The sequence below is a fragment of the Sardina pilchardus genome, chromosome 14 (genome assembly GCF_963854185.1).
Source record: "Sardina pilchardus chromosome 14, fSarPil1.1, whole genome shotgun sequence".
NCBI classification, from domain to species: Eukaryota; Metazoa; Chordata; class Actinopteri; order Clupeiformes; family Clupeidae; genus Sardina; species Sardina pilchardus.
In genome coordinates, this window is record NC_085007.1 from 27682713 (window position 1) to 27697097 (window position 14385).

Below are 14385 nucleotides of genomic sequence, written 5' to 3' on the forward strand. Positions count from 1 at the left end.
AATTTGTGTGCTTGCTCAAAATATGTTTCTGCGCTCAATATTGCTCCACTCTGTGCTCATATTTGAGGCACAAATGTAACGCCATACAAAACTATTAACTGAGAATTGGTGATGAAGATGTATTTGGTAAATACTGGTGCTGCATTAAATATTGTGTTGATGTCATAATTTCTTTGTAATACACATTGTCATTTTAGAGTTTTGCAACCAAGCGCAAAATCAGAAAAATAATTGATTGTAGATAGCCTAGGAAAATAGCAAACTGTGTTTAATCAACGTGATAATTGTACATGCCCATAATTGTGTTTGGCATAATATGTTTTATGCACTTGCTGTTCTGTAGTATAGCCTGTATCATGGTACACATTCACTACCATAATAAACAAAAATAGATTTGAAATCTATTTTCACAATATATTTTTGAAGTAAATGCAAGTTGGCTCAAAAATACTTTTTTGACACTTAAAGATATATTTCAATATTTTTTTCTGTATGAGCTAACAGTTCCGGGATGTGTTGGCAAATGATAAACCACACACAACTACCCTACACCAAAGTCCTACAGTATAGGCCTACTGTAGGCTACCTACACTGACCCAAAACTTCAAGAAGAAACAACGACCCCCCGTGGCCTGATGCCAGGCATTTTGCACCAATACACCAGATGGCAGTATCGCACTTTGTATTCAGCTGTTAAGAGCAAAATGGTAGAGGACGGAAAGAGAGTCAGTAAAAATGTAGACGCTAAAATAGCTCTGACAGATCCACGTGCGTACTCGTGGATTGAAGTGTGACTGTCGGTAACGTTTGTAGGACCACACGTGCAATTTGGTACGGTATGAATCAGCCACCAGTGGTCTATTTGACTTTCAACCTCTAGTCCAGTCTTGGAATATCATTGCAAACCTAGCAGTATCCTCGCCTTTTTTCGCACTGAAGACAACATAAGTTGTTGCATTTGTTTGTTGCTATTGGCCTAATTGGGGACATTTCTGAATGAGGAACGCATGTCAGTCCATGCTCATTATCTATTCAGACATTCTATTCTTTATGTTTACCTTTACTTCATGTAGTTGTTTGTAAATACAAAACGAAATTCTGAGTTCTGAGGGAGGCGTGGTATGATATTTGGAACGTAACAGCGACAGCGTCCCTAACAGGAATACTCTCCTAATTTGGCTGCAGCTTCCTGCGCTGTCACTTCCATCATGGTACACTTCTCCCGCGTGTGGAGACGGTATTCTCTATTTACCGCCTTACAACTTCAGCGAAACTGGCTGAACCTCATTCAAGGATCTTTTAGGTACTCCAGCACAAAAGCTGCTCCTCATTTCTCAAGGATGGAGTATCAGGTAAGATAATAAAATTGTCATCTCAGTCGCGTTAAACATGCCTGTATTTGAAATACTCTTCGACAACTAAGTTTGAAAACACTCATCACACTGTTTGGATAACAGGGAGATGGCAAGTTAGCTGGTTAACTTAACACAGCTAACTGTAACGTCTGCTGTTCGGGAGCCATTTCGTTCCTGATAGCTTAATATTGGATGGGGTTGCATCAGCCAACTGCTTGGATTTGTACTTAAGCAGTGTAGTAATGTTAGCTAACGTAAATAAAGTTGCCGTCTCTGGTCAACTTGCATGCGCTCACGGTAACATTGGTGACATCTTGTTAGCAATCGCAACTTCGATGCTTTTTCTGGTGCTTCATAAGCCAGCATTTCATTCTGATTTCTGTATTGTGGTCGACAGAAAGTTAGTATGGCTGAGACAATTATTCAAGTTATCGTGGGGTGTGTAGAATGGCACAAAATATGATTGGCTGCGCTGCAGCCAACGTTAGCTCACGAGGGATCACTACATACTGTATGAGCGAGCCAAGTGGGAAACATGATGCGCGTGCTCTGACATAATGGTTGTGGTGCAAATCTTAGTAGTATGGCACATGTATGGTTCCCTCTCTTAAATGGCAAATGTTTATGGTTTCACTGACATATCGCTACGGAGTAAAGGTTTCATGCAGCTACTCTGACTAGAGTGGTACACTCCTATCGAACTGGTCTTGTCTTGTCCGAAGGTTATTAAACATTAACTAAATATTATGAAAGGACAGAGACGTTATTGCAGTCTTGCAGAAACTAGTTTAGTTCTGTTGTAGGCATGCAAATAGACGTGGTCAGCTATTAGAGATTTTGTATTTGATTTAATTGTACTTGCTGAGCCTGAGGCTGTTTGCATTGGTGAATCTCAACAGTATTGTTTGAGGTCCTTGTGGCATAATGAGTTGAACGCTGTGCCATAGAGACAATGCTCTATGGGTGTGCTAGAGCCCGGGCCCTGAACTCTAGGGCATACAAGTGGTTCGCCAGGCGGGTTCAGTGGAATGACAGTGCGACTGTGGATCTTCTCCTCCAGGATGCTGTGTGCACGCTCAACACCCTGCAGACCAATGCCAGCGTCCTGGAGCAGGTGCGCAGGGAGCGAGGACCCCCACAGCACCAGCTCATCGCCATGAAGAGCTTTCTGCAGCGAGCAGGCCTCACGGTCAGTCCACCACCTGTCTGTCCCCTCTGTCCTCTCTGACTGAGCAGTGTGGTTTATGTGGTGGGACGGAACTTCATTGTGTTTCACAGACTCACTGAATTTAACCTGGTTAATGTTTTGCAAGCATGCAAAACCCAGTGTCTCACACAATGTCCTGTCCTGTGAATTCCTTATGTTTATTGTGAAACACATGTAAACACCTGCATGCCCATGTCAAGATGATCACGTGTGCGGTCCCATCAAGTTTATTGTGTTTTGCACAGTAGTTGCTAAGAAGTGCTTTATCATTTGTTTTGTGTACATTTCAGGTTGAAGAATTGGACCATTTAAATATCATTCACGTCACTGGAACAAAGGGCAAGGTGAGCTGTGAGCTGTGTTTGCTGATCCATACTTCTGTCTGTGAGGTCTGTGTAAGGCTATTGTCTATTGAAGCAGTCCCATTCAAACTGTTTTTCTCCTTCGCAGGGATCAACATGTGCTTTCACCGAGCAGATTCTTAGAAGTTATGGCTTTCGTACTGGATTTTACAGGTATTATTTGTTTGTATTTTTTGGCTTGCTTAGGAGTTCACATTGCTTGTTGGTGTGTGCTGTAAGCTAGCCACTGGTCTAAGCCAAGTGCTCAACTTCTACAGGGTCCTATAGGGAGTGGGGTGTGTGCAGATATGGGGTTGTTTGTGGTCAGAGTATGGAACATGTTTAGTCAGGGTTGCGTAATCACACGTGTTTGAGCGAGTTGGAGGCCGAGGCGCTACACTGGACCTTGCTCCTGCACTCCTTCACTTGGCTAACGGCCAACTCCTGAATAGTTCTCTGGAAATAAATGAAAATCAAAAGAGAGTATGCTATTTTAGAGTATTTAAGATCAGCTCGGTATCATGCTACCTCCTTATTTCCTTGAAAGGGAGATTGGTGAGGTATTTACTGTTTGCTGGTTGCAATTTTTGTTGGTCGTATATCAGGAAGTGCTTTACGATCTCTTCAGGTTGTATACATTTTTCATTTCCTTGTGGATTTCAGTTCACCTCATCTGGTCCAAGTCAGGGAGAGAATCCGGATAAACGGCCAACCTATCAGCAAAGAGCTCTTCACAAAGTACTTCTGGCAGGTCTATGGCCGACTGGACGAAACAAAGGTGGGTGTTGCCGGTCAACTCTGCTTCTTCAGATAGAGCTGTCATTGCCGCAATCTGTCTTCAGCTGATATGAAACAAAGTTCAAAACAAAACAACGACACAGTTCAGGAGAGTGCCTTTCAAACAAGTAGCTGGGAAAGTGAGAATAGATTTGTTTGAAGGGGAGAAATCTAGTAGCAAAACACACAAAATAGCACCAAGTACCAAAGTACCAAAAGAAGCAAAGCAGTGGTCTGCTTGCTCTCCCTCCCCAGATGCCTTACAGTAGAGCCCCAGTCGAGGCTGCTCTCTGGGGGCCAACACAGTGACTCTTCTCCCACTGCTCTTCGTGCCACCAGCCTCATGGCTGTAACTAATCAGGTTTTGCGGCTAAATGTGAAACGGTGCGTTTCGGGTGCGTTTAGTTATAACGATTGTGCGCTTTCTCATGTGACATCTGCCCACTTTCCTCATTAAGTTCAGTGGACTCAATGGCCCCTTCCCCACTTGCACACAAAGTGGAATTTGATGTCGGTGGAATGTTGGAGAGGCTTGTCCTCACAGTGATCTCTTTGTGACCTTCACTGACCCCAACAGGACTGCCATGAGGGAACGATGCCGGCTTACTTCCGTTTCCTCACAATCTTGGCCTTCCACATCTTTCTTCAAGAGAAGGTACAGTTTGTTCTTCAGCTCACTTGTCCACTTGTGTTTTTTTTTTACAATTTGCAGACAAAAATCATTCAGTATGGCAGGTTAGAAGAATGTTGAGCAATTCTAGTGTGTTTTTTCCTCCCTCTGTGGTAGTGTTTGATTTTGATGACATTGTTGTTGTTGCTGCAGGTGGATTTGGCAGTTATTGAAGTTGGGATAGGTGGAGCGTATGACTGCACAAACGTCATCAGGTGAGAGAGGAGTTAATAATGGAGCAGCATTGAACAGTGATATATCTTAGTTCCAGATCAAACTTGTTTTGCCAGATTTCTCTCTCTCTCTCTCTCTCACTCTCTCTCTCGGTTACATTCTTTCTCTTCCTTCCTCTCATGCCTCTTATGTCTATGTGTGTGCCTGTCATATGCAGCTCCTGCCTGATCCCTCCCCTCCCCCCTCAGTGGGTCCTTTGGCTCAGTCCCAGAGCACTCATCCCAGCGTGCCTAATGCTGGCTTTGTGTGCACTCACGCTCTCTTGAGCAAACGGCCATTTTGGCCTATAGCATGGCCCTCCACCCTCATCGGCTACACACATGCATCACCTTGCTAGAAGCCATTTCAGGAGAGAGGCCAAGGTGGCCCTGAAGAGACCAAAAGATCTTTTGCCCATATAGTAGTAAACATTTAAACTAACGGACTCAAGCAGACAGATGGTCTAGAGAGCCATGTGGACTTGACACCTGTCGGCATATGACGTCACTACAGAGGAACTGTATTGAATATGGCAGTAGTAGTTGTAGTGAACACTACAAAGTACCTGTTTTATTGTGTATAGTATAAGCAATGAAAGTAATGTAATTTGTCCTTAAAACGTATACTTATTTGTCTTTTTGTCAAGACGACCATGGGTGTGTGGAATATCCTCCCTCGGAATAGACCACACGAGTATCCTTGGAGACACTATAGAGAAGATAGCCTGGCAGAAAGGAGGCATTTTTAAGGTGAGTCTTTATTTTCCTGATTTGAACCTTTGACCTTAATGTTGTATTGTCTGAAGTCTAATGTGTGTTTGTTTGTGACCCCCAGCCAGGAGTTCCAGCTTTCACAGTGAAGCAGCAAGAGGGGCCCATGACTGTTCTCCAGCAGCGAGCAGAAGAGATAGGCGTGAGCGTCACTTTTGTGTACTCAACAGAAATAACGCCAGGCCACCACTGTTGTGTTGGCCATAGTCCAAGGCATTATTTTTCTAACTGACTGTGAGGTTCAGGGTTCCCATGGATTATGGAATTTCCGAAATATCATGGAATTTTAGAGGGTCTTCTTCCAGACATAGAAAGTCAAGGAATTGTATAATTTGGGGGGGGCAGACTAATAGAATGTCAAGGAATTTTGTTTGTAGTAGTTTAAAATGTACTTGCCAAAATATATTACTACAAATATATTTTAAGTTAGGGTTAAAGTGCAGATATACTGGATAATGTGATAATGTATTCTCTCTCTCTGTAGTGTTCTCTGTCTGTGTGTCCTGACCTGACGGAGTATCCTGTAGATGAGGGCGTCCTGCGTCTGGGTTTGGCTGGAAACCACCAGCTCATCAATGCCAGCCTGGCCCTGCAGCTCAGCCACAGCTGGATACAGCATCGCTGCCTATCAGGTGTGTGTGGAGTCATACACACACCCACACACTGGAGAAAATGCAGACGCCTACATAAACACACACATGCATTCAGATCACATTCTTTTTTTGTCAGATGTTTGTTTCTAAATATATGAAACTGTTTTGGTGAATGTATTGTGCACCACTTTCATTCATTAACTATGTGAAGTGAACTTTTATTAGCAATATGATCATGTTCAAACAGGCGAAAATACCATCAATAATGATTGTACTCCGTACAGAATGGAAAGTAACCAGACGTTATCAGGTCAGCTTTGAGTAACGGTACTCTGTCCTCCAGATAAGCACCTGCCATCTGCGTCCGTGTTTGGCGGTGTGACCCCGGCCAAAGGGTTCAAGCCCAGCCCAGTCATGCTGAAAGGTTCGTTTCACTTTTGTAACACTCATCAATGTTATTCATCAACATTCATCAAGACCATCGTCCACTTTGATGGCATGATGTGATAATTGTAAACATTTATTATCTTGTATTGCAGATAAGTACTCTGTTCGTAGCTAAGCATAGTATGTGTGCTGGTGTTTTAACTAGGTCTGGCAAACACCGAGTGGCCTGGCCGGACACAGACGCTGAGGCGTGGCCCCATCACCTACTTCCTGGACGGAGCGCACACCACAGGGAGCATGCTGGCCTGTGCCCGCTGGTTCAACGAGGCTGCTGCCCAGCGCGAGCGGATGGCTGGGTGAGTGAGTTCTCATACCCCCTCTGTTCTTCTCCACTGTCTTTCATCTCTCCTCTGCCATCATAGATTTAGGGATGAGAGCCACAGGTGTCCAAACTTTCTTGTGTAGTTCTATGCGTGTGTTTGCATGCACACTGGTGTCCCAGTTATGAGGCCTATCCCAATTTCTATGTCGTTCGGGATATGGTGTTTACACAAACACAGAGGAACCTAGTTAATAGCATGATAAATGCTAATTGTCTTAGTTCTGTTATTCTCCTCATTAAGGTTCTAGAGAGTGGTGTTCCATTATCTTTGGTTCTAATCAGCAATCAATCAGGCGGGGATGACATTGGAAATAAAGCAGTGGTGGTAAAGTTTAACGCAACACTCAGACTATAGTAATTCAAAAGAAGTTCTATCTCGTTCCACCAATGCTCTACATTCTGTTGCCTAAACTGACCATTTATAAGTCTTGCGTTACACACACATAAAGTTGAGGTAAGTTCAGCGCTCAAATTCAAGCGCTTGCCTCATGCAAGTAGCGCTCTCCAGTTGTTGCCAACTGTCAGATTCTGGGGTCAAATTTAAACATGCTACAGTTTCACAGTGTCTTTTGGAGTCCTTGGGATATACTGTTGCAGAAACTGGAACAAAATTGGAAAACTGGGTCATCAGGGCTTGGCGTTCTCAGGCACTGTGTAGTGCTCCGTCTTCAACTTCAGATCCCCATTTACCAAACAACTGAAATGAACCCGGTGTATGGGGTTAAAATAGCGGGTAAAATAGTGGTCAGGCAGATTTGACACCTCTTTGTGTCTTGCGGTCTACAAGGTCTAAGCCATAGTGCTGTGCACTGTGTTTGTTTTCCTGTGTCCAGAGGCCCAGTGGTGAGAGTGCTGCTGTTTAACGCCACAGGAGAGAGGGACTGTGCTGCCATGCTCAAGCTGCTTGTTGTGAGTTTCCAAACTACAAAGGCAAAAACATCTATTGAGGAAATGGCAACAATGGCTACATTTGTGGCAAACTAACTAACTTGTGCTTCTGTTTCTTGCTTTTTTTTTGTAGCCATACCACTTTGACTTTGCTGTGTTCTGCCCCAACATCACAGAGACCATTGCTATGTGTAATGCAGGTAAAGAACTTGGCCTGGTGTTGATTACTACCTGCTATGTTATTCCGTCTTGCTTTCATTTGGGGGTAGCTTGATCTGTAAGTGGTTTGTTTTTCTCTCTTGGCGCAGACCAACAGAACTTCAACGTCTCCGTGGAGAACATGCTGACCCGTTGCCTGGACAACCAGCAGAGCTGGAGGCTGCTGACGGGCCAGAGCCAGAAGCAGCCGGGGGAAGAGCTCCTGATCTCGGCTGGCAGCCTCCCAATGGTCGCCGAGCGCCAGAGCGACTCGCTGGTGTTCCCCTGCATCCTCAGCGCCCTCCAGTGGATCACACAGGGCAGAGACTCTGTGCTGGCTGATCCGGGCAAGCAGGTCATCCCAGTCAAGCCAAGTATCGCCGCAAAAGCCTCGTCGCTCCGCGACGCCACCGAGATCCACGTCCTCATCGCCGGAAGCCTGCATTTAGTGGGCGGAGCCCTCAAACACTTGGACCCGGTGTCTGCCTCTTAAGAAAAGGGACCACAGTATCAGTGGGCGTATTGTTTTTTTTGTGTGTGTAAGCAGTGCACTGGGTGTGTTGAGGTACGATCAGACTGCTCTGTCTATTGATAGAGATGAATTACCCTATCGACACCCATTGGAGAGTAAGAAACGTATAGCACTTAGCATTAACTGCAATGTCTTTTCTATTCTGGTGCCCCCTTTATCTCAAGCAAAGCCAAATGGTGTAGTTGGTGCCTTACTGTGCCAACATAACATATCAAAACCTAACTTTTTCATACTTGAAGCCAACTGTTTACAGGGACTTTTTGGGGAAAAGGTTTTGTACTCTTAAGTTAAGTGGCATTTGTGCTTTACTGGACCTCAGTGGTTTTATGTGAAGGTGTGACTCCCTCCTTGTGGAGGTCCTTTTCTCAAAAAATCTCATCATCGGTCTAAGGACAAACTGGTTCATTGCGATTTTTTGTCTGTGCCAAAAGGCAATGAGTTGTATTAGATGTGGATTTTGTTCAGTGCAACATCCATGGCTGATTTCTTATTATGGAAACCCATAGTCCTTGAAAAACGGCTCAAAGTATTGTTGCAGTGATATACCCAGCTGTTTGTACTGAATGAGAATTTTAATGTAATTGTCTATAAAAGGTGGATCATATTGTATATGTTATTGATATATAGAGAGACTAGTCTGACTGACTAGTGATGTATTATGCTCCCTTTAGTGTACTACACAGGTAGTACCGTATCTGAGTACACTCTGTCGTACGATTAGTTTACACACACTTTGCCCTACCACTAAATGGTGCTTGTTACCCACACAGAAACAAACTTAGCTTTCACTTTTCTCCCCCTCAAACAGGTTGTTTTGGGAAATACATTTATTCGGAGGGCTGTCCAGATTTTGTCCTGACCTTGTTGAGAATGAACCTGCTCTGAGATGTACTTGACCACACAGGCACACTGGTATCTTGTACACGTGTTCCCTAAGTAAGCCACCAGTCAAACATAAAAGTAACATTGTGCACAACAAACGTTCGATTGTCTTGAATTTGGGATCTAGAGTAGGTCAACTCTACATTTGTATTAGATGAGCCCAGTGAGTGAGTGAGGTAATATGGGAATACTTTGAGAATGGAATGTGTTGTAACTCACTACTGTACAACTGTGCATTGTCTGAAAGGTCCTTGCTTAAAATTTAAAAAGATGTATTTAATGGTATAAATATATGTGGGTGTAGCTCTCATTAAATATTTAAACACTATTTTGGTCTCTCTTTCTATGTCTATGTTTGAACATCACAAGTTATAACATCCTAAATAGGTCAAATGTAAACTATTGTAATGAAACTTGCAACAATTAATGGTGGTGTAAACATGCAGAAAATACATTTTTCTCATGTTTGCTTAACTATACGAAAATCGTCAGATCCATGGCAGGGCCGAATTACAGTAGCCTACACCTTTTCAGAGTATGCGAGCCTGGTCTGGACTGGCGTGTTTGCAAATAACGACCAGCAGGGGTCGGCAATTTGTTTTAGTGTCGACAAATCGGAAGTGAACAGTGCTGGACGAAGAAATCAACAAGGATGCAGCGAGAAAAAACCGGAAACTCCGGCAGCGGCGATAAGTATGAAAAAACCACATATTTAAAACGTTTTAACGTATATTACCATTATATATAGATACTATATCCTTTCATGCACAAAAGAGTGTAGGAACAATGGAAATCTGTCCGTTAATAATGACTCTATGCGTTGTTTTACCCAACTCCACTGTCCTACAGGCCCGAGCGGGATGTCGCCATCATGTCCAAATACTACGATGGGGTCGAATTTCCCTTCTGTGACGAGTTTTCAAAATATGAAAAGCTCGCAAAGATCGGCCAGGGCACGTTTGGGTACGTCTAAACACATGTTTGTTTGTTTGTCATGAACACAACATTTGGCTTTTTCTGTAGTTCCTTTGTTTAGTGGCTCTGATCTGGCCTGCGCAGTAGTACAAAGCCTTGACGTATTCGGTAGGCTAACGTTAGCCTGTGACTAAAGCTAGTCAGTGATGAAAGGATTAACGATAGGATTAGCCTGTCAGATCCAGTATGATGCATTAAACTAAATGCTCGATGTGCCTATTCCATTGACTCCGCTTAGAATGGAGTTAGCAAGTCATTTTGGTTTGTCAACAGCTTGTAAAGCACTATCCTACAAGGTAACAGTGTAACGTTATTGTGCTGCTAGTGTAACATAGCATGAGGAGTAGCATGTGAAATAAAAGAGATGAAATGTCGATTTATGCCATTTACCACAGTAACTCAACTGTTTTTTTCATGTCATCCATTGACGAACTAAGCATGCCCAATGACATCTCGCTGTTTGACTGTTTCCATATTGCGATCTAGGGAGGTGTTCAAAGCCAAACATAGACAGACTGGAAAAAAGGTGGCCTTGAAAAAAGTGCTCATGGAGAATGAGAAAGAAGGGGTAAGACTATGCTGAACAGTATTACACATTGGGGTTCACATTCATAACACACACACACACACACACACACACTCGCTCATACAGGAGTAGCATCAGTCAGTATGAATGTGACAATGAGGATTGTGGTGAGGTCATTCCTTATTCTGTTTTTCTCTGCAGTTCCCCATCACTGCTCTTCGAGAAATCAAGATCCTACAGCTCCTTAAACACGAGAATGTGGTGAACTTGATTGAGATCTGCCGAACAAAAGGTGAAATACTTAACATGTTCACCAGCTCTCAGTTCCTGAGGGTGTAGTCAGCATCTCCAATAATATGAAAATATTGCTCACTGAGGAGGTTTTTGACTGCTCTCCCTTACCATAGCCACTCAGTTCAACCGATACAAGGGCAGCATCTACTTGGTATTTGACTTCTGTGAGCACGACCTGGCCGGCTTGCTCAGCAACGCTAATGTGAAGTTCACCCTCGCCGAGATCAAGAAAGTGATGCAGATGTTGCTGAATGGACTTTACTACATCCACAGAAACAAGGTAAGAGATCATTTGGCATGGCTGTTTACTTAGTCATTTGTGTTCTGAACAGCAGAACACCATAATGTTTTGCACCACCTGCACTCTGTGGCACACTGGCACTTTACCTGAAGGTTTCACAAGCATTCATAGTCTGAAGCCCTGCCTTGAAATGAACAGTATTGTTTGGGAGTATCCTATCCTTTTCCCATACACTTGAGTGAATAAGATTATCTAAACATTGGCAAGTGGTGTCACATGAGTCTTGTGAAATAGTCTAAAGGTACCATCAGCAATTTTGTTGGTATTCACGTCCATTGATGTTGATATTTGAACCTGAGAGCAAACTCGCCAATCAACCTCTGTAAACGAACAGGCTGGAACTGTCTTGTTATGTTTGGGGTACAGGCTTGCTCGACTTTGTTTCCAGGTCACAGAGCTGCGTAGGAAGGTGTTTTTCTGCAGTGGAGATATTCGTTGAATGTGACAAAAAAAAAAAGTGTTACAGCTTAGACTTGCTGATGGTACCTTTGAGGCTTCTGCTGGGAATTGCATCAATATGAACTAGATCAGAAAAGGCCACTTTTCCCACAGTTTCCCACAATTTCCAGTGCATGCAAGCCATCTAATGGGTTAATGGGTCACTCTACTGATGAGAGCATTTGATGAATGACGTTGATTAAGGCAATGGAAAGGCATTAACACGAGAGAGTGTTCTGGAAGGTGGCCATGAAGGTGCCGGTCGGACGTGTTTTGATTGAGGCTGCATGTGGCTTAATTTGATTGGCCTCTTTCTTAGATCCTGCACCGGGACATGAAGGCGGCCAATGTGCTCATCACACGAGACGGTGTCCTTAAGCTGGCAGATTTTGGCCTGGCCAGAGCCTTCAGCTTAGCCAAGAACAGCCAGGGCAACCGCTATACCAACCGAGTGGTCACCCTGTGGTACCGGCCGCCTGAGCTACTTTTGGGTAAGCAGGATTTCAGCCGTCTGCTCATTGAATATAGGTTGACAGAGACTTGGTGCCAACAGAGTGGGCTGAGTTGTGTTGGTCCTGTATTAAACGGCTTCTATTTAGCCATTCATTATTTGTATTATTTTAAGAGCAGAAGTTACTTGCTGCTGCCTCTATTATCCTGCATATCAAATTTCAATACACTAATGTGCTTTCTGAAAGTTTACATCAATAAGGATGTACATAAGAATATCTATCCCTCAACAATAATTGTAGAATTTTCTGTAAGAGTTTGGTGCGTTTCCACCTGCTGAGAGCCGTGTGTGATGTGTGCAGGGGAGCGAGACTACGGCCCCCCCATTGACCTGTGGGGTGCTGGGTGCATCATGGCGGAGATGTGGACCAGGAGCCCCATCATGCAGGGCAACACGGAGCAGCACCAGCTCACGCTCATAAGCCAGCTGTGCGGATCCATCACGCCAGAGGTACTGTAACGCCACCGTCACGCAGCCTCATCTCCGTTTAGAGCTGCCTAACTATTGAGTTTTACTTCCTGTATTTGGACCATATGAAGAGTTCTATTCCAAAATGCTATATCCACCATTTTAATTAATGAATTTTCTTAAACTATATTTTTAATTTATTTTTCCAAATAATTTCAGAGCAACTGTAGTTGGGTTATGTTTAGTTGATTTATCTTTACTCAATCAAAACAAAACAACTGCATTTGTATTGATATAACATGAAATACACGATTAAATAACATGACTTTGTAATGTTTTCAAAAATGGATTTAAAGCGTTTTGGAAAAGAGCTCTTTATATACTTTTCCTTGATTGTTGTAGGTGGGACTATACCTATGGCACAGCTCGGCTTGTAAAGATCGGAATTGAATGTAATGTGTGATTGCACATGTATCCTGATATTGTTATCCTCATACTGTTTTCATTCATCCCAAAGGTCTGGCCGGGTGTGGATAAGAAATATGAGCTGTATCAGAAGATGGAGCTGCCCAAGGGACAGAAGAGGAAGGTGAAGGACCGACTGAAGTTCTACGTCAAAGACCCCTACGCTCTGGATCTTATAGACAAACTCCTCGTCCTCGACCCCAATACGCGAGTAGACAGCGACGACGCCCTCAATCACGACTTCTTCTGGTCCGACCCCATGCCCTCTGACCTCAAGAACATGCTCTCTACGCACAACACGTCCATGTTCGAGTACCTGGCCCCGCCCCGGAGAAGAAGCCACATGCCCCAGCAGCCGGCCAATCAAAACAGAAACCCCACGACTACAAGTCAGACAGAGTTTGATCGGGTCTTCTGATTGGTCGTCTGGCACTTATAACGTACTGCTATCCCTGAAGAAAATCTCCACACTGTTGTGTTCCAGTTGGTTCCAACTGGGTGCATCCTAGACAAAACCTCAAAGACAAAAAAATGTGAGCCCTTTATGTTTTTCCTCGCATTTAACTTGACCCATGTTGGTTCAGTGGGTGTAAGATATGTATTTTTCTGTGGGCCGCCGGGACCCTTCCTGACCCAGAGAGAGGTCTGTCGTAAATGTGTTTGAAGATCTCTGGACATGGTGACTCTTGGAACGAATGAGCCCAATAAGAGGCTTGCAGTCTACTCGGGAGGAGAGACCACAGGTGCAAAGTGTACAGTGGCAGGGTGCTACAGAAACATTATGTGACTAACCTAGCAGTGCTAAAGTCACAGGCCGTTGTGGTCTAGTCAAAACTTACATTGCTTGTTGTTGTTTTTTTATTTTGTGTATGTTTCTTTTGTGTTTATTTTTATATTGCTTTTAAAATGAAGATCAGAGTTGTTCTGGGTTTGTTTCTATGTGTATTTGGTACTTCTGAGTATAGTACACAACAATAAACCTCCAGATACAAATCTAAGGCTCCTGGATCTTCTTTTTTTTTGCTGAAGAATTGCAACCAGTTAGTATAGTACCACCACCTTACAGTCACACTCAAGACAATTTCTGAGCAGTTTTTTACATGTTGATGACTGTAAAAAGTATGGACAGTGTACACTTAGTCTAACGCAAAGCCTATTAAAAGAAAAACCTCTAAAAAGGGGTTTACATTTACCCAAATACGATAGTTTAGAAACTATAGATATAGATAGTGGAGCTGGATGATTATCTGGAGTGCAGCCTCTGGCCCAGAC

The 14385-nt window shown here is 43.6% G+C and overlaps 2 protein-coding genes across 2 annotated transcripts; both read left to right on the forward strand.

Annotated features, from left to right (window-relative positions):
* The first annotated feature begins 721 nt into the window (after positions 1 to 721).
* On the forward strand, positions 722 to 9523 carry fpgs (folylpolyglutamate synthase). The gene is made up of 15 exons (XM_062554015.1): positions 722 to 1352; positions 2416 to 2544; positions 2853 to 2906; positions 3013 to 3077; positions 3567 to 3681; positions 4258 to 4335; positions 4504 to 4565; positions 5210 to 5312; positions 5398 to 5475; positions 5818 to 5965; positions 6270 to 6350; positions 6519 to 6669; positions 7529 to 7604; positions 7717 to 7783; positions 7892 to 9523. Exons 1-15 carry the CDS (start codon positions 1209 to 1211, stop codon positions 8272 to 8274), a joined length of 1734 nt encoding a protein of 577 aa, XP_062409999.1. The 5' UTR covers positions 722 to 1208; the 3' UTR covers positions 8275 to 9523.
* Positions 9524 to 9815: 292 nt separating this feature from the next.
* cdk9 (cyclin-dependent kinase 9 (CDC2-related kinase)) lies at positions 9816 to 14106 on the forward strand. The gene is made up of 8 exons (XM_062554773.1): positions 9816 to 9888; positions 10045 to 10158; positions 10657 to 10738; positions 10898 to 10988; positions 11104 to 11270; positions 12049 to 12220; positions 12542 to 12690; positions 13166 to 14106. Exons 1-8 carry the CDS (start codon positions 9848 to 9850, stop codon positions 13529 to 13531), a joined length of 1182 nt encoding a protein of 393 aa, XP_062410757.1. The 5' UTR covers positions 9816 to 9847; the 3' UTR covers positions 13532 to 14106.
* The last annotated feature ends 279 nt before the right edge of the window (positions 14107 to 14385 follow it).